This window comes from Mobula birostris, chromosome 8 (genome assembly GCF_030028105.1).
Source record: "Mobula birostris isolate sMobBir1 chromosome 8, sMobBir1.hap1, whole genome shotgun sequence".
In the NCBI taxonomy this organism is placed as follows: Eukaryota; Metazoa; Chordata; class Chondrichthyes; order Myliobatiformes; family Myliobatidae; genus Mobula; species Mobula birostris.
Genome location: NC_092377.1, coordinates 100,760,557 through 100,787,057, shown reverse-complemented (window position 1 = coordinate 100,787,057; position 26,501 = coordinate 100,760,557). Strand labels below are relative to the sequence as shown.

The 26,501-nt window shown below is 47.3% G+C and overlaps 1 protein-coding gene across 1 annotated transcript; it reads right to left on the bottom strand.

Moving 5' to 3' along the window:
• On the bottom strand, window positions 1–25,226 carry perp (p53 apoptosis effector related to pmp22). Its single transcript, XM_072265805.1, has 3 exons — window positions 24,906–25,226; window positions 3,304–3,441; window positions 1–815 (listed from the first exon to the last, which is right to left on the bottom strand). The coding sequence occupies exons 1-3, from the start codon at window positions 25,099–25,101 to the stop codon at window positions 601–603; spliced, it is 549 nt and encodes a 182-aa protein (XP_072121906.1). The 5' UTR covers window positions 25,102–25,226; the 3' UTR covers window positions 1–600.
• Window positions 25,227–26,501: the final 1,275 nt, after the last annotated feature.

Sequence of the window (26,501 nt, the reverse complement as noted above, 5' to 3'; positions counted from 1 at the left end):
TGGTTTGTAGACTGTTTAATAAAATGCTAGTTCTTTTTGTACAATGTGACATTAAGGAACTTTCTCCCTGGTCCCAAAACTGAATAAGTAACATAATTTCCTTTTGGACATTTAAACATATCAAGCAATATATATATATATATATATATATAAAACGATTCTTTATAAATGAATCCACTCTGCATGTTGTCACTGTAATAAAACCCATTATATCCTATTCCAAACCCTTTATATTACAATAATCTCTCATCTCCCTTAAAATACATATACTGTACTCCTGTTACCTACTGTTAGACGACACCCAGACCATGTTTCTATTGTTTGGAGTAGACGCCAGAAGGGGAGGAAAATGTAGGCCCTAGTTTAATGTTACATACTCATTGCATTTGGTGACAATATTACACTTGGGATCTCTCTCAACCTTAAATGTACATCTTCTGTCTTACACCCAACACCCATCTATTGAAGCTGATTACTTTAACATACAAGTGAGATTCATTAAAAAAAAACAAAGAAAACAGCTTTTGAAAAGAGCAAGTGGACACACAACGTGCCAAGCTCAGACAGAACTCGAAAGCAGGTCCTTACTGACGGAGGGAATCAGGCGCTCTCGTAAATATAATAGGGCTTGCTCAAACCGTACAGTTCGTCCTCATACTTGGGGAGACAGCAGAAGAAAATTCCACATCCGATCATCAGGATGGTGGCGCCCCATCCGAACCCGTAGCTCCAGCTATACTCGTAGGAGCCGCTTTGGATCAGTTCTTTGGTGAAATTGACTGGGTAGACGATCAGACCGACAAACTGGAGCAGCACTGTGGAGCAAGAGAGGGAGAAGGAAACAGTTCAGGTTTAACTGGAAACCATCCTCATGATGGAGGTGAATGGCAAAGGGCAATTGAGGTTGCCGGGTGAACATTGATGAAAATGACTTCTGCACTTTGACCCGTTGTTTGCACCAATCATTACACAAGAAAGTAAACAGCAACAGATGGACATGGGCAAACACCAATATGACAAACTATGGGACATAGGCTACTTTCGATAAACTACATTAAAATGTTATGGACTTATCTTGATGGGAAGGTTGCAGTGAAATATACTGTGGTTTGGGACTCTTTGAACAAGAACCGTGCAGTACAGCACAGGCCCTTTGGCCCATGATGTTGTGCCAACCTTTAAACCTACTCTAAGAGCAATCTAACCCTCCTCTACTTTTTCTATCATCCATGTGCATATCTAAAATTCTCTTAAGTGCCCCTAATGTATCTGTCTCTACCACCACAGGGAGTTAAACACATCCACCATTCTCTGTGTAAAAAAACCTACCTCTGACATCTTCCCTGTACTTTCTTGCAAACTCCTTAAAGTTATGCCCCTCTCATATTAGCTATTGCCACCTTGGGGGGAAAATCTCTGACTATCTGTCCACTGAATCTATACCTCTCATCACCTTGTATATCTCTGTCAAACAGCCTCTCATCTTCCTTCATTCCAAAGAGAAAGGCCCTATCTCGCTCAACCTGTCCTCATGAGACAAGCTCAATAATCCAGGCAGCAGCCTGGTAAACCTCCTCTGCACCCTCTCTAAAGCTTCATGTCCTTCCTACATTGTGTCCTTTATCATTGTCCACTGAGACAGCAAGTGGACACAGGTCTGTGCAGCCCCTAATGAGGCCATTCTTTGCTTTTGGGACAGTCACAGTTCGGGAGCTCTGCTCTGGAGGTGAATGATCGGGCAGACTGGATAATTCCTTCCAATACGAAAACAACAAAGATGTTGGTGCTATTTGGAGTGTTGGACCCAAAGCGTCATACAGAACAGAATAGGCCCTTCAGCCCCTCTTGATCTTTGCTGCCCACCTGCACTGTTCCCATTTGCCTGCAGTTAGAGATAGAGTGTGGAACAGGCCTTTCTGGCCGTTCGAGCCACGCCAACCCACCTATTTAACCCTCGCCTAATCACAGGACAATTTACAATGACCAATTAACCTACAAACCAGTATGTCTTTAGACTGGGGGTGGAAACCAGAGCACCAGGTGGAAACCCGTACAGTCGTGGGGAGAACGTACAAGCTCCTTCCAGAGGGCACCAAAATCAAACTCTGAACTCCGACACTCTGAGTTGTAATAGGGTCACGCTAACTGCTACACTTCTGTGGCATCCCTCCTTAGGATCATATCACTTTAAGCCTTGTCTAAAGTATTGGTCTCAATGTATCTCTTTTTGTATGTGTCATACTCTACCAGAGCCTCGGCGACCACTTTTCAAGTGGTTGTCTTGGAGGAAAGATTAGTGGTCCCCCACGTCCTTCTCACAGCGCAGTCTTTTTTTGTTTTTACGAGGCCGAGTTGTGAGTTCGACACTCAACCTGGCCGGATGGAAAGACTGGATTTGAACTCGGGAACCTCAGTCTGGCACTGATGTCACTGCACCACCAGCCGGCCAATGCATCTTAAACATAGTGATTAAATATGATCCCACCACCTCCTCTGGCAGCAAGTTCCAGATAGCACCCACACTCTGTGTCAAAGAACGCCCCGCAGATCTCCTTTATGACTCCTTCCTCTTATCACAAACCTGTGCCCTCTTGTTGTCTTCAGCGGAGGAAAGGATTTTATTTATCTACTCAATCTATGCTTCTACAAATTCTATTTACTTCCCAAAGGGAGTCCACTGAGGGAGTGGGCAGACTGTGCCTTTTATGAGGGCATAGTTTTAAGGCGATTGGAGGAAAGTGCAGGAGGACGTCGGAGGTAGTTGCTGTTTTTTTTTAACAGACAGTGGTTGGTGTGCAGAACATGCAGCCGGGGTGGTGGTAGAGGCAAACACGTTAGGGGCATTTAAGAGACTCTCAGATGAAAAAAAAGGAGGGTTGTGTGGGAGGGAAGGGTTAGATTGATCTTGGAGTCGGTTAAAAGTTGGCACAATATTGGGGCTGAAAGGCCTGTGTTGTGCTGTTACGTTCTGAGTCCCAAATTCTACGTTCTAAGTTCTAAGAATATTCAACCTGATTTGCAATGCTCGAGTATGTTTATCCAACAGTGAACCTTAAGTTGCTTGTATCAAGTAATGGAAGATGTGGAATTGTTTGGAAAGGCAGGCAGGAGAAATATGAGTCAGAATCATCAACTACCATTTGGGAGTGGACGTACAGGATTGTGGTGTGGTAGCTGCCAGGTTATGAGGCAGGGAAGTGTGTACAAGGTGCACTAATTACTTGGGGAGATACAATTGGTCTAGTCGAGAGGTGGTCAGGGAGGGTGCGACTCTCCTGGTAGAGATAAAGGTTCCAATCTTACCAGCTAAGAAGAGGATGAACCCGATCACTCTCAACAGGCTTGCTTGTTCTTTACACAAAGCGATGATGGAGAGAATGAAGCAGATGATCAACAGTATGCAGCCAAGAATCAACAGGGCGGCGGTTGTCTGTGCCCAGCCTGAAAGAATGCATAACAAGAACAGTGTTAAACCAGGAGCCTCAGACATTACGGAAGTAAAGATGATTCAGGCAATTTGGTTAGTTCAAAATCCCGGAGAGGTGTGGGTCACACTACATTTGGAGTATTCTGAGGAGTTTTGGGTCCCACATCTAAGAAAGAGTGTGCTATGATTGGAGAGGGTCCAGAGGAAGTTCACCAGAATGATCCTAGGGTTAATGTACCAGGAGAGTTTGATGGCTCTGGGCCTGTACTTACCAGAATGCTGAAGAATGGGGGAGGAGGTGGAATCTCATTGAAACCTATTGAATATTGCAAGGCCAAGATAGAATAGATGTTTCCTATAGTGGGTGAGTCTCGGACCAGAGGACACAGACTCAGAATAACATTACAACAGAGCTCAGGAGGAATTTCTTTAACCAGAGGATGGTGAATCTGTGGAGTCCATTGCCATGGATGCCTGTGGAAGCCAAGTCCTTATATTTAAAGTGGAGGTTGACATGTTCTTGATTAGTCAGGCCAACAAAGGTTACATGAGAAGACAGGAGAATGGCATTGAGGGGGATAATAAATCAGCCATGGTGGAATGGCAGAGCAGACTTGGGCCGAACGGCCTAATTTGCTTCTATGTTTTCTGGTGTTATAGTGAAAGTGAACTGAACAGAGAGCAGAGCACTGCCCCCCCCCCCCCCAGAGGGGAAACGGAATCCGAATCTGCCCCAAGCACATCCTCGGACAATGCCGGTCATTGATGCAAATGATGCATTTCACTGTTTGTTTCGATAAAGATGTGACAAATAGAGCTAAACTTTAATCTGAGGGGAGCCTTAGGGTAATGGAACCTGCCACCTGAGCTAACAACCACCAGTACCATCACTGAGTGCAAACTCCAAACATTAGCTTCTGCATGCATAAGCATCACTTTCCCAATGGTATTTAATGTAAGCAGCAAATACCAGCAAGCAGGGACAACTCACGGCGAGAGGTGAACCCATCTCCTGCAATTTATCGAAACCAGACACGCAGGGAGAGACCGGAAACCTCAACCCTACTCCTCTTTCCACAGATGCTGTCTGACCTATTGAGTATTTTTATTTCAGCATTGCAGAATCTGCAAGATTTTGCTGAGGGAGAGTTTCTTTTCAGACTGCCACAAGGTTACTAATGCTCAAGTTACAGGCAATCCTGCTCATCAACAAGCTCCCATAATATCCTTCATTTCAGAATTCCTACTCCTATGAAAATTAGTTTTTACTCTTTCTCCCTACTTCTCCTTTCTCTCCCTCCCTCTCTCCCTATCCCCTCCCCTCTCTGTATCCCCTATTCCCCCTTCCCCATCCCCTCTCGCTATTCTGCCGTCCCCTTCCCCCTCCCTTTATTCCTCCTCCCCCATCCTAGTAATTTTTCTTCCTTCTCAGTCTAATGAGTTTCTGATGCCATTCATATCAATCGTGTGGAGATGTGGTTAGCATATCAGGTGACTTTTGAGTATTCTCTGACTTAACAATAGCTACAGTGCACCTGTAAACAGAAAACACATTTGTTATCCAGGCACAGCCCTATTTGTTCTGACGGGGGTCTTCATTCAAGACCATAATTTGAAAACACAGAATACCAAATTGCAGAGATGTAAAGTCTTCAAGAGACACTGCACCCTCACTGGGTGACGTAGTTATGTTATTAGGTGGAGACAGAGCCATAGGATCGTACATAACGGTACAAGCCATTTGGGCCAGCTCATCCCAGCTAACTAGTGGGTTCATTTTCATACCAATTCCACGTCCAACCACTTGGCTTTTAACCTTCAAAGCCCAGGCAATTCCAGTGGTCATCCAACTTACTGAATGAAGCCCATCACCCCTACTGCTGCCAACAACAACTTGCCATAGTCCTTTGTCCTGGGCCAGTCTTTCAAGTTGTCCCCAGGTGAAGCCCACCATACATCTTGGGGGTCAGGGCTTCCCACCATACCATTAACCGAGGGGTCCGTGGACCCCTGTTCTAGATGAACATCTTCCCTTGCCCAGAGATGAGGTCTTTCGAGCTTCTATTGGCATTTCTGGTTTTACAGGGTGGGGTTGCTGGCCCTGTGACCTACCGGTCATCAAAACACTTAAATGTTGTCAATGGCTCTGCTTCTGGCTCAGGCAGATACTGACCACTCTCTGGGTAGAGAAGGTCTCCATCAGATCCACCTCTGAAGCCTCCTAACCTATCTCTTTACGATCTGGCACATTATTGTCTGCCTGCACTGCACTTTCTGTAGCTGTGACACTATTTCTGCATTCTCTTATTGTTCTACCTTGTTCTAAATCAATGCATTTTGATCTGTATGAACAGTACACAAGATAAGATTGCGGCATTTATACACGCGGCAGCCTCTCAAAGGTGCTTTCTCCCCTGTTAAATGTGTTTTTATACATAGTAAGACTATTCCTGACTCCAATAACTATGCATACAGCAGGACTACTACATCAGTGAGCTGCTCATTGTCCGGAGTAGCCAGCCAGGGTGACATAAGAGCTGGCCGGCAGTTCGGAAAAGGTGAGCTAGGCCGTCGGGCTGGGGGATTCAAATCTGGCTGCAGGAGGAGCCGGATTGGGTTCGGAAGAGCTGACCTGCGGGGTCACCGTGCTGCTGTGTTCTACTCAGAGGCACCGGAGTTGGTGCCTTCTAGTTGGCGCAAAGGCAGCGTACAGTGAAACAATGAGTCAATGTCTTGGACATTCCTTTTGTGATCTCAAGACCATGTTGGACACCGATTGCCACAAGCCTGCTTTCCTTGTTTGGAGGTGAGACAGGCAGCGAGGCAGCAGTGTTGCCTCAATCATTGCTAGGACAAGACCTCAGTCCTTGGGCTTGCGTTGTAGCGTAGCGTCGGACTCGGTTGGTGCTGCCCTCCAGTGTTGGATTAGTGGAATTACAGGCTGGACTGCTGAGAACCATCAACTTGTGGGTCTTAAACTAAAACTTGGTTTTCTTATGTGGCTATGTTCTTTTTCCTCTTTCTCGCTATTTTGGAAGTGCGGGTATGTTTTTGCATCCTGGCCCCAGAGGAACACTGCCTCATTCGGCTGTATCCATGTATGGTTTGAATGACAATTAGACTTGATTTGATTTGACTTTTTGATAAGCTTTTTGCTGTATCTTGGTACACGTGACAATAAGAAACCTATACAAGTCTATGTGTGACTCAAATATTTCATGGCTGTAGGTTTTCTGGTCTTCCAGTAAGATGGCAATGTGCTCAGATGTAGCATCCCTTACAAGTCCAACCAAAGGTGTTATAATCTGTTTTTAAAAATGCCTTTTTTACATTTTCAAGACCCTGCAGGATATGAAGAACTTCAAGAACTGCAGCTCTACCCCATCGGCAAGTTGCTCAATAATGGGGCAGCGGAGCAGCTGATTCGGTGCGGAACACGTTGCTGTTCGCTACGGAAAACTGTTGGAGTTCGAAGGTGGCATGTTGTCTAATAGCGAGTGGAAAAGGCTAATACCAGGGGGTATAATTTTAAAGTGATCGGAGGGACATATGGTGGGGATGTCAGAAGTTAATTATTTTACAAAGAGAGTGGTGGGTGCACAACATGCTTAGCGGAAGATACAGTAGAATATTTAAAAGACTCTTTGGTGAGCACATGGATGATAGAAACATGGAGGACTATGTAGGAGGGAAGGGTTAGATTGACGTGAGAGCAGGTTAAAAAGTTGGCACAACATCATGGGTTAAAGAGGCTGTACTGTGCTGTGGTGTTCTATGCCTTAACCAGCTGCAGGTACAGGAGCTCAGTGAGCTGAGCAGCATCTGTGGGAGATGAATACGTGGCTGTTGTCAAAACTGCAAGGGTATGTAGCTGTTACCGTGAGTGGGACTAGCTTGGTCAGCATGCATGGGTAGGGCTGAAGGGCCGTTTCCATGCTGCATCACTCTATGGCTCTAAATTAACTCAATTAAATAAAATGAGAATTGTGTCACCAGGTTCAGCTGGGAAGTTTATCAGTTTTACCAGCCGCGCCCACTAGAATGGAATAGAATTGAAACAATTTAAATCTTACATCCATCCCACCATGTCAGGGAGTAAAAATCTTTGCGTTATGCCTCCGTTGCAATGTACAGACCTGTGAATTTAAAAGTGTAATGGGCTGTAGAAAGAAGCTGTCCCATAGCCGGTTGGTCCTGGCTTTAATGCTGTGGTAGCGTTTGCCAGACGGAAGCAGCTGAAACAGTTTATGGTTGGGGTGACTGGTGTCCCTGATGATCTTCCAGGCCTCCGTTCTGCACCTGCTGCTGTAAATGTCCTCAACAGAAGGAAGTTCACATCCACAGATATGCTGGGCTGTCTGTACCACTCTCTGCAGTGCCCAACGATCAAGGTTGAAGTTCCTGTACCAGGCAGTGATACAGCCAGTCAGTATACTCTCAATAGTGCCCCTGAGGAAGGTCTTGAGGATTTGGGGGCTCATGCCGAACTTCTTCAATTGCCTGAGGTGGAAGAGACACTGTTGTGCTTTTTTCCCCCCCACAAGGCCGCTGTGTACAGTCCAGGTGAGATCATTGTGATGTGTACACCAAGGAACTTGAAACTACTCACCCTCTCAACTGCAGTCCCGTTGATGTTGATCAGGCCAAGCCTGTCTCTGTTCCTCCTGTAATCCACAATCAGCTCTTTTGTTTTTTGGACATTGAGGGAGAGGTTATCTTTGCACCACTGTGTCAGGGTGTCAACCTCTCCTCTGTAGGCTGTCTCATCACCACTAGAAATAAGGCCGATCAATGTCATGTCATCTGCAAATTTGATCAGCAGATTGGAGCTGTGTGTGGCAGTACAGTCGTAGATGTAAAGGGAGTAGAGAAGGGGACTCAGGACACAACCCTAGGGGGCACCTATGTTGAGGGTCAGAGGGGCAGAGGTGAGGGAGCCTATCCTCACCACCTGTCGGTGATCCGATAGGGAGTCTAGGATCCAGCTGTACAAAGTGGGGTGCAGGCTGAGGTCTCTCAGCTTCCTGTCAAGTCTGGAGGGAATTGTGGTGTTGAATGCTGAACTGTAGTCCAGGAACAGCATTCTAATGTATATATCCCTCTTCTCCAGGTGAGTGAGGACAGAGCGTAGCGCTGTGGCTATGGCATCACTGGCAGACTGGTTCCGTCAGTACAGGGGTCCAGTGTGGGTGGCGAGCTAGTAGTGGTAATAACGATGGATGTCTGTGTGAGCGACCCTCAGAAGAAGTATGGACTATCCAGTAAGAGTCTCAGCTTAAATAGACATGATGTGTCCACCAATCCACTCAGATCACAGCACAGCCTTATGTTATTTTGAAGAAGAGCTGGGAAGTAATTAGTTGGCTTCTTTATTGTTTGATTGATCGACCCTCATATTCAACAGTAACAGTTAGATGATGTGCACTGTATGAAGAAACCCGTGCAGAGGAAGTTTTTAAAGTGGAAAAGCACTGGGCAGTTCCACTCTCTCGACCTCGGAAGTCCGGGTCCAGTGGTGCGAGTGGTCATCACTACTGGAGCCATCCTTGGTTGCAGTGGGCGACCATGACTTCTGTGCCTTGCCATGCCCTTGGCCCTCCCTGGAGTGTTGCAGAATTGCCTTCCTGGCCACTGGATCTCATCTGCCCAGTGTGCCAGAGCTGAGTTTGCACGCTGATGGCGAGGAGGACGAGCTGGTGAGACAGGCATGTCCCTATCTCACCGGGGGTATGAGCCCCGCTGGCCACCCTCACTGGTCGAAGGGTGTACCGACGTGTGGCCACTGCTGCACGCAAACAACTGCTTGGAGCTGAGTGTCTGGTGGGGACCAAAAGGCGAGGCAGCTGCCACTGGACAGGCAGGACAAGCCCCTTTACCAGAGCTGCTACCCTCACAGGACACCCCAGTTTGTTTATACTTCAAACAACATCAGTAAACTAAACCATCTGGACTTCTTCACATTATGAGAGCTGAGCTCAAAATAACTTATTGCTATATTTAAATTGTGCCTACAATCCCACCAGCTTATTCCATTGATCATTAAAAATACTTTGGGATGCTTTGACTACTTTTTTTTTTTAAGAAGTGTGTGCAGAATAGGCACGTCATCTAAAACTTTGACAAACTTCTACAGATAGGCAGTGGAGAGCATCCTGACCGGCTGCATCACAGCCTGGTGTGGAAACACCAATGCCCAACAGAAAATCCTATGAAAAGTACTGGATACGGCCCAGTCCATCACGGGTAAAGCCCTCCCCACCATTGAGCACATCTACAAGGAGCACTGTCACAGGAAAGGAGCATCAATCATCATGGACCCCCACCACCTTGGCCATGCTCCCTTCTCATTGCTGCCATCGGGAAGGAGGTACAGCAGCCTTTGGTCCCACACCAGCAGATTCAGGAACAGTTATTATCATTCAACAAACAGGCTCCTGAAACAGAATGGACAACTTCACTCACCTCTACACTGAACTGATTCCACAATCTATGGACTCACTTTCAAGGACTCTACAACTCACGTTCTCAGTATTTATTTATGTATCATCATTATTTGTTTTTGTTTGTATTTGCACTGTTTGAGTCTTTTGAATATTGGCTGTTAGTCCACCTTTGCACGTAGATTCTGTTTGTGCTGTGAATGCCCGCACGAAAATGAATTACAGGGTTGTATACGGTGACTTACAATATATGTACTTTGAAAGGTACTCCGCAAGCGCAAGTCTTGTTTTACCAGGACTACGAAACACTTTGTAAATGCCAGAGATACACCATGTGGGAGAGTTCCTACTGAATGCTGGCACAGATTTCGAAACACCTTAACACAGTGTGACGCAGGACTAAGAGGAATAGGAGTGGCTCAGACTACAACTGCAGAATTCACCTGTAAATTCTTAAAGGCAGGCACACCCACCGAAACCAAATCTAAACAACCACTGTCTCTGTCTGTCTCTACCCAATGCTATCCTGCGATGACACCGCAGTGCCTCATGCTTAGTCTCTGCTGTGGGATACTGACGAGTTCCTCCAGCATTTTGTGCGTCTTGCTTAAGATTTTCAGAATCTCTTGAGTTTATGTTGTTGCCTTGAATGTTCATTTTTTCAGTCAATGTACTTATGTTGAAACTAAAGAAAATATACATTGGAAATTGGATATTTATTCAAGGAATCTTACTGTATAGATAGAATCTAATCTTGTATAAACAGAGCCCGGAGTCATAATCCTTTTTGAAGAATTTTCAAACATTTTCCACTGTGACAACAAACAATTAGCATGTTCCAACAAGGAGGGAGCATGTACATACAATAGGTTACCAGAAGTAGAATAGTTCTCAAATTCCTTCATACAGGACATACACTCAGTGGCCACTTTATTAAGTACACCTGCATGTTAATACAAATATCTACTCAGCCAATCATGTGGCAGCAACTCCATGCAAAAAAAGCATGCAGACATGGTCAAGAGGTTCAGTTGTTGATCAGACCAAGCATCAGAATGGGGCAGTAATGTGAACTTAGTGACTTTCACTGTGCAATGATTGTTGGTGCCAGATGGGGTGGTTTGAGTATCTCAGAAATTGCTGATCTCCTGGGATTTTCACGCACAACAGTTCACAGAGAATGGTGCAAAAAACAAAAAAAAAATCCAGTGAGTAGCAGTTCTTTGGGGAAAACAACTTGTTAATGAGAGAGGAGAGTGGCCAGACTGGTTCAAGCTGACATAAAGGAGGCAGTAACTCAAGTAACTATGTGTTGCAACAGTGGTGTGTAGAAGAACATCTCTGAACACAGGACACATTGAACCTTGAAGTAGATGGGCTCCAGCAGCAGAGGGCTACTTTACTAAGTCCAGGAGGTACCCATAGGGTGGCCACCCAGTGTAGAACATAGAACATTATAGCATAGTGCAGGCCCTTCGGCCCACAATGTTATGTTGACCCTTTAATCCACTAATGCCAATCTAACCCTGCCTCCTACATAGCCTCAATTTTTCTATCATCCAGGTGCTTATCCAGGACTTCCGGCATTTCTCTTTACTTTCCTCCAATCACCTTAAAGCCGTGCTCTCCTGTATTATCCATGTTATGTGTATAGACAGAGCCCAGTGTCCTAAACTCCTCCTCTTTCACTGTTCTTTTACTGATTCCCAAAAATTTTCCACTCTGACAACATCACTTTAAACATGACAGTCATTTGTTAAGAAGTGAAGGAGGATGACATAGACAGAAGTGTACAAGTATACAGGAAGCATCGATCGAGCGAACAGCCAGAGACATTTCCCCAGGGTGGCAATAACTAATATCAGAGGACATCCTTTTAAGGTGAATGGAGGACAGTGTGGGGTGTGGAGAGTCGGGGCAGGATTTTTACACAGAGGGTGGGTACAGACTAGGAGAGTTGGTCATGTCACTTTACAGCCAGTTGGTGTTCATGAATCCTTAGTCCGTGCCCGTGAAGATTGAGAGGGGCACAAATTTGACTGGGTATCAGTGAAATTCATGGCACAAGCGAACATGAGAATTCCTAGACACACCACAATCAACAACGCACTGACGATGTTGCCTTGCACGGTGGTGAGACGTTTACAAGTCAGAGAAAAACCCAACCCAACCGTTTAAGAGACTCTTGGGTAGGCAGATGGATGAAGGGAAAACAGAGGACTATGGGGGAGGGAAGGGAGGGTGGCGGCATCGAGGAGCATTTCCCGGGATGGCTCGGTAGAGTGGCATCTAGCATAATGCTTTACACAGCAATCGGGGTCCATCTATCATCACTGTCTGTATGTTTCCCCCACCCCGCCCCCGCCACCCAGCTGCTCTGCTTTCCTCGCACTTTCCAAAGGCGTACCGGTTAGGGTTAGTAAATTGTGGGCACGCTCTGTTGGCGCCAGATGCGTGGCAACACTTGCAGGCTGCCCCCGGCACATCCTCAGACTGTCGGTCGTTGATGCAAACGACGCATTTCATTGCGTGTTTTGATGCACTTGTGGCAAATAAAGATAATCTTTTAGAGTGGTTTAAAGGGCTGGCACAACACTGGGGGCCAAAGTGCCTGTAGTGTCCTGTTCAATGTTTGATTCCACTGACTGCATTCCACACAGGATCATCAGCAAAGATAAGGCAGGAAGCCCCTGTGCTCATCCCTTGTCCTATTTGTAGCCTTAACCTCCCCCACCCTTCACATTCTTCTCCCAAGCCTTGTTATCGTCTCTTAAATTCCAGAACATTCTTTTTCCGCTCCCCAGCCCACAAACTAATCATTTATAGTAAATAATTTTCGTGGTTAGGTCTGCCATAAGACTGACATAGTTTTCAGTCATAATAAACACACACACACCCATGATAAGATATAAACCTGATTCTGATTCCAAAAGAGTTTAGTTCTCAAAACTAAGGAACAGCAAACACGTAACAGCGTGGAGACGGTGAACACTCCAGCACAGGAAACCTGGAATCTCAATAGAGGCATAGAACACTACAGAATGGTAACAGGCCATTCAGCCCATCTAGTCAGTGCTGAACTGTTATTCCCATCGACCTGCACCCGGACCAAAGCCCTCCACACCCCTCCCATCCTTATACCGATCCAAATTCCTCTTCAACGTTGGAACCCACCCGGCACCCAGCACCTTCGCTGGCAGCTCATTGCACACTCTCACTTTAGCCTCTGAGTGAAGGAGCTCCCCCTCACGTTCCCCTTAAACATTTCACCTTTCGCCTGAAACCTATGACCTTTAGCTCTAGGTGGCACTGTAGCATAGCGGTTAGCGAAATTGCTTCACAGCGCCAGCAACAGGACTTCCAATTCCAAAGATGTACGGTTCGGGCTTGTCAGTTGTAGGCATGTCACGTTGGCGCCAACAAGCACGGTGACACTTGGGGTCAGATCCTCGGATTGTGTTGGATGTTGATACAAACAATGCGTTTGGATGTTTCGATGTACATCTAACAAATTAAGCAGTTCAAACAACATTGATAAAGGCAAGAGTAGGGGTGAGGTCTTCTGCCCAGACTCTGCAGCAGGACTTGAACAGATCAAGTTCTACCTTCGGCAAATTCCTCGCGACAGCTTGCAAGGCTGGCAGTTACCTTGACAGGAAAGTAAATTAGAGTGCATCAACTTGTGTAAGTGTTCTTAAATTGTAAATCTTCTGTTGCTGGTTAAATATTGAAGATTATTTTTACTTAGACCACGAGATAAGAGCAGTAGGCCATTCAGCTCATCAAATCTGCCCCACCATTCTGTCATGGCTGATTTATTATCCCTCTCAACCCCATTCTCCTGCCTTCTCCCAGAACTTTTGATGCCCTGACTAATCAAGAACCCATCAACTCCTGTTCTAAGTATACCCAGTAACTTGGCCTCCACAGCTGTCTGTGGCAATGAATTCCACAGATTCACCCACCTCTGGCTCAGAAATTCTTCCGCATTGTTGTTCAAAAGGAACATCCAACTGTTCTGAGGCTGTGCCCTCTGGTCCTGGACAGCCCTACTATAGGAAACATCCTCTCTACATCCACTCTATTTAAGCCTTTTAAATACTCAAAGTTTCAATGACAACCCCCTCCCCTCCATTCTTCTAAACTCCAAAGAGTACAGGCCCAGTGCTATTAAATACTACTCATATGTTAACCCTTTCATCTCCAAAACCTCCCTGGACTCTCTCCAATGCCAATCACATGTAGTGAAATGCATTGTTTGCATTAAATCAAATCAGCGAGGATTGTGCTGGACAGTGTCACCACACTTCAGGCGCCAACATAGCATACACACAGCTCACTAAACCTAACCCGTTTGTCTCTGGAAACTGGAGCAGCTGGAGAAATCCCACCCAATCTCAGCGAGAACAAACAAACTCCTTCCAGACAGCGAGAGGAACTGAATCCCGATCGGTGACTGCCACTGTCGTTAAAGTGATGCCCAAACCACCACGCTGATGTGCCAAAGCATCAGGCGTCACTGACCTACAGCATTAACTCTTGCTTCTCCCTGCCTAACACAGAGTCAGAATCAGGTTTATCATCATCGACACACAGAACAGAACTTCATTGTCACTGCTCAAGACAATGAGATTGCAGTGTAGCTCTAGTCTGTGCAAAACAGATATGTACAATGCATGTGGTATGGCTTAATTAAAAAAAAAACTATCAGTACTTACAATAAAAGTTCATAGAACAGTGCACAAAAATAATAATGTTCATAAATTCATAGATCATCCAGAAATCTGACGGCAGGTAGGAAGAAACTCCCTCCAAATACATTGAACATCTTCAGGCTGACCAGCATCAAGGACACCTTCAAATGGCGATGCCTCAAAACTCTAAACACCTAAATGCCTGAACAGCTCTTCAACTCCGTCAACAAAATTAACGCAGGAACTCAGACAGGCTCTGGGAAGGAAATAATGTTTGGGGCTCGAGACCTTTATCAGGGCTGGAAAGGAAGAGGCCAGAATCCAGAGTAAAATGGAGCGGGTAGGGGGAGGAGCGGGGGCTGGCAAGCGATAGGCGAATCCAGATTGGGGTGGGGGAAGGCCAGTGTGTGTCCGTTAAACTCTACCAAACCTCCTGCCATCAAAGACCTATTCTGGGTCCACATACTGATACAATTACAAAGAAGGCACCACAGTGGCTATGTTTCATTAGGAGTTTGAGGAGACTTGGTACACCACTAAAGAAATATCATGCACATTTCCACAGATGTACTCTGGGAAGCATTCTAACTGGTTGCATCACCATCTGGTACTGAGGGGCCACTGCACAGGATTGGAAAACGCTGCTGAATGTTGTAAATCAATCAGCACTATCATGGGCACCGGCCTCCCCAGCATCCAGGACACCTTCAAAAGGTGATGCCTCAGAAAAGGCGTTCTCCATCATTAAGGACCCCCATCACCCAGGAAATGCCTTCTTCCCATTGCTTCCATATAGGTGGTGGCACAGGAGCCAGAGGACACACACCCAGCATTTCACGGACAGTTTCTTTCCCTCTCTCATCGGATTTCGGAATGGACAATGTACCCTTGTATGCTACTTCATTATTTTTTTGCTCTCTTTTTGCATTACTTATTGTAATTTTATTTTTTCATATATACTTATTGCAAGTTATAATTATGTATTGCAATGTACTGCTGCTACAAAACAACACATTTCATGACATACACCAGCAGACATCCCACCTCTCCCGGAAGTTTCGGGACTCTCCCGCATATTAATAGTGGTTCCCTGATGCCCGCAAATTATATACAATATCCCAGAAATCAATTTTTTGGGGGGAGGGAGGGTGCGCGCGCCATGGCAGAGTGTTCCAAAAAAAGAAAATGTAAAAAGTACGTCACCCCAGACTACATTAAAGTGTACCCCTGCCTAATCGGGGTCAAAAATAATGACAGTGTTACTCGCTGCACTGTTTGCAACAGTGACTTTTCTATTGCCCATGGTGGGTTAAAATGTAAAAGACATGTTGAGGTGAGTTTAACAGCTGTCATTCATTCATTAGCATAGCTAACGTTATTTAAACTAGCTGGCTAGCTGCTAAGGAGCTACTCTATTGCAGACATCCCACCTCTCCCGGAAGTTCCAGGAGTCTCCCGCAAATTGATGATGCTACCTCCCTGAAATGAGTTTTTGCAGGGTGGGATGTCTGCACCAGTGATTTGGATTCAGATTCTAGCCCATTCTGGACACCTACCACTCTCTGTTGCGAAAAAAATCATGGGGGGCGGCAATGGGTCTGTTTTACAAGCACTGATCTGCACTTTCATCGGCTCCTCTCCAGAATTCATGAGGACCAAATTTTAGGCATAGTGAGGAATATTATAGCAAGAGGCTCCACGGCATGCTGAAAACCTTGTGTCACAACCATTCTTTGGGAGTTGGACATCTCGAACCGGACAGAAAGCAGTCATCCTCTAGACCGAGGATCTGCTCATGGAGAAGGATCCAAATGAATCTCTTTCTTCGCTATTCCCCTCCCTTACTCTCAAAATGACTGGCCTCTTATACTTGGACTGAAAAGGTAAACTGTTCTTTTTAAGTTGTCGCATGTAGCAAGACACAGTGAAAATCCATGCAGATCATTTCATTACACATTCATTGAGGTAGTGAAAGGGAAAACAATAATATAGTTTAGAATTAATTGTTACAATTACTGAGAAAGTGCAGCCCTGCCAGACAATAACAGTACAAGGCCATAACAAGGTGGATTGTGGGGTCAAAAGATCCATCTTATCGTACTAGGGGACCATTCAGAAGTCTTACGCCAGTGAGACAGATGTTGTCCTTGAGCCTGCTGGTACGTGCTTTCAGACTTTTGTATCATCTGCCTGATGGGGTGGGAAGAACCGAAAATGTCTGGGGTCTTTGGTTATGTTGGCTGCCTTAATGAGGCAGTCAGAATTCTAGCCGAGTGCACAGAGGGGAAGCTGCTTCCTGTGATGGGCTGAGCTTTGTCCATAACCCTGTAGCTTCTTACAGCTTCAGGCTCAGAAGTTTGCATTCCAAGCCGTGATACTTCCTGATAGGGTCTGCAAAACATGGTGAGGGTCAAAGGGGACATGCCCAATTCCTTTAGCCTCCTGAGGAAACAAAGGCGCTGGCGAGCTTCCTTAGCAACAAGGGCTGGTTACAAAAGTCTTTTGTAACCAAAACATATCTTCACTCCACCCAGAAAGCTTTCAGATTAAATATACACACCACTTAAGCATTCCAGCCACATCATTCACAAACAAACAGTCCACATCTCCACCCTGCCTCCAAGACTGAAGCTAGGGTAGAAATAAATGAATAATGAAGTTACAGGTTTGCCTCTCTGCCAGACGTAGCACTATTTACCAGATCACAGCGATGACTCAGGGATTTAGAAGGTGAACTGATTAAAGTCAGCTGCCAAACGGACACTATCCTCTCCATCGGCAAGACCTGATGCAGATTGGGGGGCCAATTTGTCAAGCACCTTTCTGCCACAAAAGGCAGGACCTCCCTGTGGCCCTCCCTCCCCCATTTCAATTCAACTTCCTGTTTCCATTCTGATATGGCCGTCCACTTGTACTGTGCTGTTCGGTTCTAGGTAAAGTGGGCACCCCAGGAAGGCAGGGGGATTAAATCCTAATAGAAAGGCAGAATCCTACAGGCAGAAACTGTGCAGCAAGGATTGCATTCAAGCATTTCCTATTGCAACTGGCTACAATTCCAGTTAATCTCAGGTTGGAAAGTGTGAATCTGAAGGGGCAGGAAATGTACGAGGGTAACTTGCCCACCTTCCTCCATTTCACTCCTTGCTGCTGAGCGCCTTATGGAGGGGAAGATGGTGTTTGAGTGACCTTAACTGGTTCTGCACTGTGTGTGTGTGTGTGTGTGTGTGTGTGTGTGTGTGTGTGTGTGTGTGTGTGTGTGTGTGTCTATATATAAAACAACAGTCACTCTCTACCTCACTGAAGTAACAGTGAGTCATTTTACATAGGACACTATAGCACTGTACAGGACCTTTGGCCCATGATGTTGTGCCAACCTTTTAACCTACTATATATTTTAAATATACATAAAGACTCAGCCTCCACAGCTACCTGTGGCAAAGAATTCCACAGATTTACCACTCTCTGGCTCAAAAAATTCCTCCTCGTCTCCGTTCTAAAAGGATGCCCCTCTATTCTGAGGCAGTGTCCTCTGGTCTTAGATTCTTCCACCATAGGAAACATCCTCTCCACATCCACTCTATCAAGGCCTTTCACCATTTGATATATTTCAATGAGGTGACCCCTCAATCTCTGAATTCCAGTGAATACAGACCCAGAGCCATCAAATGCTCTTCATATGACAAGCATGGAAGAATAAAGGATTATTCGTCTGATAGCACCAGAGTTGCTCATACTTTTCCATTATGACTCTTAAAGTTACAAAAATCAGAAATTTCCCTAATCCTTCTGGTGTTGCTGAAATTTTGCATGTAGTCAGCCATAAAATCAGTCCAGACTAGCTGGATGAAGGGTCAGCAAAAGGGTTAATGAACTAAGCAGACAACTGGCATGTTTCTATTTGAACTTTTTAACCTCAAGAACTTCTGTAACCCAGTTTAGACACGCAGCGGACAGTGCTTCATAATCAGGTTGCAGCACTGAGTGCAGAAAAAGGAACTTGATTAGTTACCGTCTGTTCTAGGATTAAAACTACCTTGTGCTATGGATATACACATTTGCTTGTGTTTTTTGTGCAGTTAGCACTAAAATCGCAAGTATCTTGTTTCAGTACTGTATAAAAGAAGGGACTTTTCACTGCTTATTTGAGAGTCCCCAGGTCTCCCCATGATATAGTGTATCTCATAAATAAAGTGAGTTTGATCCTAGTCTTCCTGGAGTCTGCACTTATTTGTCTGATCAAAACAGCCAGCTTCGCCAAATGTATTCATTCAATCCTTGAATTATTTTTGTGAACTTCTTTCGAACCCCCTTTAGTGCCAGCACATCCTTTCTAAGATAAGGGGCCCAAAACTGCTCCCAATAGTCCAACTGAGGCCTCACCAGTGCTTTATAAAGTCTCAACATCACATCCTTGTCACCTCTCATTCTTCTTTGCTCCAAAGAGAAAAGCCCTAGCTTACTCAGTTTTTCCTCATAATACATGCTCTCTAATCATAGAACATACAACAGTACAGCACAGGAACAGGCCCACAACTTTGTGCTGAGCCAGCTAAAATGTAAATTTTAAAAAACCTAAGCACTAATCCCTCCTACCTACACAACGTCAATGTCCCTCCACCTTCATCATATTCATGTGCCTATCTAAACGTCTCCTAAAAACCTCTAATATATTTGCCTCTACCACCATACCAGGCATCAATCACTCTCTGAGTAAAAAACTTACTCCACCATCTCCTTTGAACCTCGCCCTCTCTCCTTCAATGCACGGCCTCTGGTAATAGACATTTCAACCCTGGGGAAAAGAAACTTCCTGTCTACCCTACTTTGCTTCGCGTAGTCTTACCAACCTGACCACATCCTGGTGAATCTCCTCTGTACCCTCTCTCAAACTTCAACAACCTTCCTATAATGAGGCGACCAGAAATACTCCAGTGTGGTCTCACCAGGGTTTTATAGAGCTGCAACATTACCTCGCGGCTCTTGAACTCAATCCCCCGAATGATGAAGGCCAACACACCGTACGCCTTCTTAACCCCCCATCAACTTGTAAGGCAAATTTGAGGGATCTACTGACATGGCCAGTGAGATTGTGCTGTCTCTCCAAACTGCTGAGAATGCTCTAAAGGAGTTCTCGGGCGAGGTAGCTGATCTAGAACACCATACAGGAAATTGCAAAAGCTTGGGCAGCACACAGAGTTTTCCGAGCGGTCCATCAACCTCACTAATTTGCTCTCTCTTTGCCCCACTTAGTTACTTCTTTATATTCAATATTGTAACTTACTGCCTTTTTTTTATGTATTGCACTGTACTGCTGCCACAAAACAATACATTTCACGACATGGCAGTGATAATGAACACAATTCTAATCCCCTAAAGTGCAAGAACATACACAAAGCTCAGCAGGTCAATCAGCATCTGTGGAGAGGAATATACAGTTCTGGGCTGATACTTTTGCATGTGTAGTTGCTCCTGGCAATGGTGTGGAAAGGGCTCTGTGCTCCTGAAAATCCTGCCTCCGTCTGTACGGAGTTTGTACGATCCCCCACCCCTACCCCTCCATGGTTTCCTCCGGGTGCTCCAGTTTCCTCACCCAGTCCAAAGACAAATAGGTCAGCAGATTAATTGGTCATTGTAACTTGTCCTGTGGTTGGGCTAGGGTTAAATTGGGGACTTCTGGGCAGTGCAGCTCGAAGGGCAGGAAGGCCCTGTTCTGTGCTGTATCTCAATAAATAAGTCTCTCCCTCACCAGCATAACTCACATGTATCAGTATCACATTGGAATAAAGGGAATTACAGAGGCACGAGAGATGAAAAATGGGGAGAAGGTTGAAACATCAAAGGTGCAGAGGGACCTAGGAGTCCTCGTGCAAGACTCACAGGAGGTTAATTTACAAGATGAGTCTGTGATAAAGAAGGCTAATGCAATGTTGGCATTTATTTCAAGGGGAATAGAATATAACAGCAAGGAGATAATGCTGAGGCTTTATAAGACACTAGTCAGGCCGCACTTGGAGTACTGTCAACAGTTTTGGGCCCTATATCTCAAAAAGGGTGTGTTGTCATTGGAGAGAGTCCAGAGGAGGTTCATGAGGATGATTCTGGGAATGAAGGGGTTAACATACGAGGAGCATTTGGCAGCTTTGGGCCTGTACTCACTGGAATTTAGAAGAATGTGGGGGGATCTCATTGAATGTTGAAAGGACTAGATCAGGTGGATGTGGAGAGAATGTTTCCTATGGTGGGGGTATCCAGAACCAGAGGGCGCAGCCTCAAGACTGAGGGATGACCTTTTAGAACAGAGGCAAAAAGGAATTTTTAAAGCAAGAGAACAGTGAATCTGTGGAACGCTCTGCCACAGACACCAATGGAGGCCAAGTCTGTGCGTATATTTAAGGCAGAAATTGATAGTTTCCTGATCGGTCAGGGCACCAAAGGATATGGCGAGAAGGCATGTGTATGGGGTTGAGTGGGTTCCGGGATCAGCCATGATGGAATGGTGGAGCAGACTCGATGGGCTGAATGGCCTAATTCTGCTCCTATATCTTTTGGACATTGTGTAGGCAGAAGGGATTAGTTTAATTGGCCATTTCATTGCTAATTTAAATTGCAGGCTAAAGGGCCTCCTGCGGTGCTGTACTGTTCCATGTTATAAACTTTACTGCCTGTACTGCCTCAACAGGCTGACAAACTTGGCACCGCCTGTTTGACCCTCACCAATTTATAATCAATGAACACTCTTTCTGGATAAACCATGGCACTCCCCACTTCTCACTCCCTTGGCAGAATCAAATACCCCACCCGCTCCAGACACCGGACATTATGGCTCTTGTACATTATTCTCTGCCTGCGCTGCACTTTCCCTATAGCTGTAATTCTGTTATTGTTTTATCTTGTACTACCTCAATGTAGTGTTGTAACAACATACTCCAAGTGGATGGCAAGCAAAACACAGTTCTTCACTCTACCTCAATGTACGTTACAGTAATAAACTGATTTACCATTGTCATATTTCTCCTGCCTTCCTCTGCACACTTCCTCCACCAGTTTACAGATCACAGACTCTTGCCATCTTGACAAAGACAACACAATTCTTGCCCTAAGCAATGATTTGTAATCTCCCTGTACACCATCACACCAGATGTCTACAGTTCCACAAGGAGAATATGCCCTCCCCTTCCTCCCTAGTATCCACTTCCTACAGAAGTTTCCTTGTCCATCAAGTCCTTACACCTCTTCCTGTTCTTTTGCAAGAAATATGTAGATCAGAAAAAACACATTTATTATGGACTTAACTAGGAAGGCCAGCATTTAATGCCATAGAGTGATTGAGTCGTGGAGTGCTACAGCACACAAATGGGCCATTCAGCCCATCTAATCCATGATGGACTGGTAATCTGCCTAGTCCCATCGACCTGCACCTGGACCACAGTCCTCCATACCCCCTTCCATCTTCCATCCATGTACCTATCCAAATTTCACTCAAATGTTAAAATCCATCCCATATCCACCTCTTCCACTTGCAGCTTGTTCCACACTCTCAAAACCCTCGTGTTCCCCTTAAACATTTTACCTTAACCCATGACCTCTAGGGCAGGTCTCCCCCAACCTCAGTGGAAAAAGCCTGCTTGCATTTACTCTATCTATAGCCTTCATAATTTTGTAAACCTCTGTCAAATCCCCCCTCAACCTTCCATGTTCTAGAGAATAAAGTCCTAACCTAGTTAACCTTTCACTATTTGTCTCACCAACATCTTATACAATATCAACATAAAACCCCATCCATGTGCCAGAACCATCTCTACTACCCTATGTATCTTGACACAACATTCAAGGAATTACGGATCTGAATTCCCTGGAGTCCCCTCTCCTTTCCCATTCCCCCACTCCATCCTTTCCCATTCCCCTTTTCTTTACCACTCTCACCCCTTTCCCTCTCTTTCCCTTGTCCCACCCTCTCCCTTTCCCTCTCCCTCCCCTTTCCCACTCTCTCCCTTGTCCCACTCTCCCTCCCCTTTCTCACTCCCTACTTTCCCACTTCCTGTCACTCCCTCTTCCCTTTCCCACTCTCCCCTTCTCTCTCTCCCCTTTCCCACTCTCCCTCCCTCCCCCTTTCCCACTCTCTCCCCTTTCCCACCCTCCCTCTTCCCACTCTCTCCCTCTCCCACTCTCCTACTCTTCCTCTTTCCCACTCTCCCCTTTCCCTCTCCCTTTTCCCCCTCCTACTCCCTGCCTCTCTCTCCCACTCCCTCCCTCTCTGTGTCCCCTGTCCCACTCCCTCCCTCTCTGTGTCCCCTGTCCCACTCCCTGCCTCTCTCCCCCTCTCCCATTCCCTGCCTCTCTCTCTCCCATTCCCTGCCTCTCTCTCTCCCCTCTCCCACTCCCTGCCTCTCTCCCCCTCTCCCTGCCTCTCTCCCCCTCCCACTCCCTGCCTCTCTCTCTCTCCTCTCCCACTCCCTGCCTCTCTCTCTCTCCTCTCCCACTCCCTGCCCCTCTCTCCCCTCTCCCACTCCCTGACCCCCTCTCTCCCCTCTCCCACTCCCTGACCCCCTCCCTCCCCTCTCCCACTCCCTGACCCCCTCTCTCCCCTCTCCCACTCCCTGCCTCTCTCTCCCCTCTCCCACTCCACCTCTCTCTCTCCCCCCTCTCCCACTCCCTGCCCCTCTCTCTCCCCTCTCCCACTCCCTGACCCCCTCTCTCCCCTCTCGGACTCCCTGACCCCCCCTCTCCCACTCCCTGCCTCTCTCTCCCCTCTCCCACTCCACCTCTCTCTCTCCCCTCTCCCACTCCCTGCCCCTCTCTCTCCCCTCTCCCACTCCTTGCCCCTCTCTCCCCTCTCCCACTCCCTGCCCCTCTCTCTCCCCTCTCCCACTCCCTGCCCCTCTCTCTCCCCTCTCCCACTCCCTGCCCCTCTCTCTCCCCTCTCCCATTCCCCGCCTCTCTCTCTCTCCTCCCCCACTCCCCGCCTCTCTCCCCTCTCCCACTCCCTGCCTCTCTCTGTCTCCCCTCTCCCACTCACTGCCTCTCTCTCTCTCCTCTCCCACTCCCTGCCCATCTCTCCTCTCTCCCACTCCCTGCCTCTCTCCCCCTCTCCCACTCCTTCCCTCTCTCCCCCTCTCCCACTCCTTCCCTCTCTCCCCCTCTCCCACTCCTTCCCTCTCTCTCTCCCACTCCCTGCCTCTCTCTCCCCTCCCACCCCTGCCTCTCTCTCCCCTCCCACCCCTGCCTCTCTCTCCCCCCCACCCCTGCCTCTCCCTCCCCTCTCCCACTCCCTGCCCCCCTCTCTCCCCTCTCCCACTCCCTGCCTCTCTCTCCCCTCTCCCACTCTCTGCCCCTCTCTCTCCCCTCTCCCACTCCCTGCCTCTCTCCCCCTCTCCCACTCCTTCCCTCTCTCCCCCTCTCCCACTCCTTCCCTCTCTCCCCCTCTCCCACTCCTTCCCTCTCTCTCTCTCTCCCACTCCCTGCCTCTCTCTCCCCTCCCACCCCTGCCTCTCTCTCCCCTCCCACCCCTGCCTCTCTCTACCCCCCACCCCTGCCTCTCCCTCCCCTCTCCCACTCCCTGCCCCCCTCTCCCACTCCTTGCCCCTCTCTCTCCTCTCCCACTCCTTCCCTCTCTCCCCCCTCTCCCACTCCTTCCCTCTCTCCCCCCTCCCACTCCTTCCCTCTCTCCCCCCTTCCCACTCCTTCCCTCTCTGTCCCCCTCTCCCACGCCTTCCCTCTCTCTCCCTGCCCTCTCCCACTCCCTGCCTCTCTCTCCCCTCCTGCCCCTGCCTCTCTCTCCCCTCTCCCACTCCCTGCCCCTCTCTCCCCCCTCTCCCACTCCTTGCCCCTCTCTCCCCTCTCCCACTCCTTCCCTCTCTCCCCCCCTCTCCCACTCCTTCCCTCTCTCCCCCCCTCCCACTCCTTCCCTCTCTGTCCCCCTCTCCCACGCCTTCCCTCTCTCTCCCTGCCCTCTCCCACTCCCTGCCTCTCTCTCCCCTCCTGCCCCTGCTTCTCTCTCCCCCACCCCTGCCTCTCTCTCCCCCACCCCTGCCTCTCTCCCCCCTACCCCTGCCTCTCTCCCCCCTCCCACTCCCTGCCTCTCTCCCCCTCCCACTCCCTCCTTTTCTCCCCTTTCCCAATCCCCCACTCCCTCTCCTCTCCCATTCTTCCTCCCCACTCTCCCAGTCCCCCCACCCCCCTCTCTCTCTCCTTTCCCAGTGCTCTTTGTCTTCTTCCCCACCCCCTCTCTCTCTCTTTCCTGTGTAGTTCCTCACTCCTTTCTTTCCTTAGTTCCTCTTCGACTCCTCAGAGCGCCCTGGTGCCCTGCCCCAAATCCAGCCCCTCTCCCCGCTTACCGATCCTTACCGTATTTCATGAGGGAGTTGGGTTCCCAATTGGGGTCCCGGCCGCGGAACTGTTCCCACAAGCTCGCATAGTGATACTTGGAGTCCACCCAGCCGGAGCTCGCCGCCAGAGCGATAATGTCGAAAATAATGGCCAGCAGGAGTAGCAAGGGCAGTATCCATCGGCAGCGAGGGAAGGCGAGCCCGCACTTGAACATGGTCAGACACTCGGTGGAAGGACACCTACTAACACAGCTGGATCACAGCGGCCGAGCCCGAACACGACACGTCTGTCGGTCACAGTCCACAGCCCAAACCTGTCGAGCTCATAACAAGTGCCCTTGGGAGGGGCAGAACACTCCCATATCTTTGTACAGTCACTCAAGCATCAGGTTACAAGCCGCCAGTCGACTGCGGTTAACCCTCTCGTCTTCCAACTCTGCAGACTTTTCGCATTGTCCCTCACCCTCCCCAAGAGATGACTTGATAGGAATGTTCAAAGTTGAAAGTAAATTTTATCGAAGTACAGATACGTCACCATATACAATCCTGAGATTCCATTTTCCTGTGGGCATATTCAGCAAATCTATCGAATCGTAACTATAACAGGATCCACGAAAGATCAAGCAGAGTGCAGAAGACAACAAACTGCGCAAATGCAAATTTAAATAAATAGCAATAAATAATGAGAACATGAGATAGAGATATCTTCGAGTGAGATGCTGGTTGTGGAAATCTGAATGTAGTTATCCCTTTTGTTCAAGACCCTGATGGTTGAGGGGTAGTAACTGTTCATGAACCTGGTGGTGCGAGTCCTGAGGCTCTTGTACCTTCTCCCTGATGACAGGAGTGAGAAAAGGTATGTGAGGTGGGAATTTCTGATGATGGATGCTGCTTTCTTGTAGATGTGCTCAATCTACATGAGCACATGTAGACTCATGTGCTATTGACTATAGCTCAGCATTTAACACCATCATTCCCACAATCCTGATTGAGAAGTTGCAGAACCTGGGCCTCTGTACCTCCCTCTGCAATTGGATCCTTGACTTCCTAACCGGAAGACCACAGTCTGTGTGGATTGGTGATAACATCTTTTCCTCACTGATGATCAACACTGGTGCACCTCTGGAGTGTGTGCTTAGCCCACTGCTCTACTCTCTATATACACATGACTGTGTGGCTAGGCAGAGCTCAAATACCATCTATAAATTTGCTGATGATACAACCATTGTTGTTAGAATCTCAGGTGGTGATGACAGGGCGTACAGGAGTGAGATATGCCAACTAGTGGAGTGGTACTGCAGCAACAATCGGGCACCCTACGTCAGTAAGACGAAAGAGCTGACTGGGGACTTCAGGAAGGGTAAGACGAAGGAACACATACCAATCCTCATAGAGGGATCAGAAGTGGAGAGAGTGAGCAGTTTCAAGTTCCTGGGTGTCGAGATCTCTGAGGATCTAACCTGGTCCCAACATATCGATGTAGTTATAAAGAAGGTCAGACAGCGGCTATACTTCTTTAGGAGTGAAAAGGTTTGGCATATCAACAAATACACTCAGAAACTTCTATAGTTGTACCGTGGAAAGCATTCTGACAGGCTGCATCACTGTGTGATAT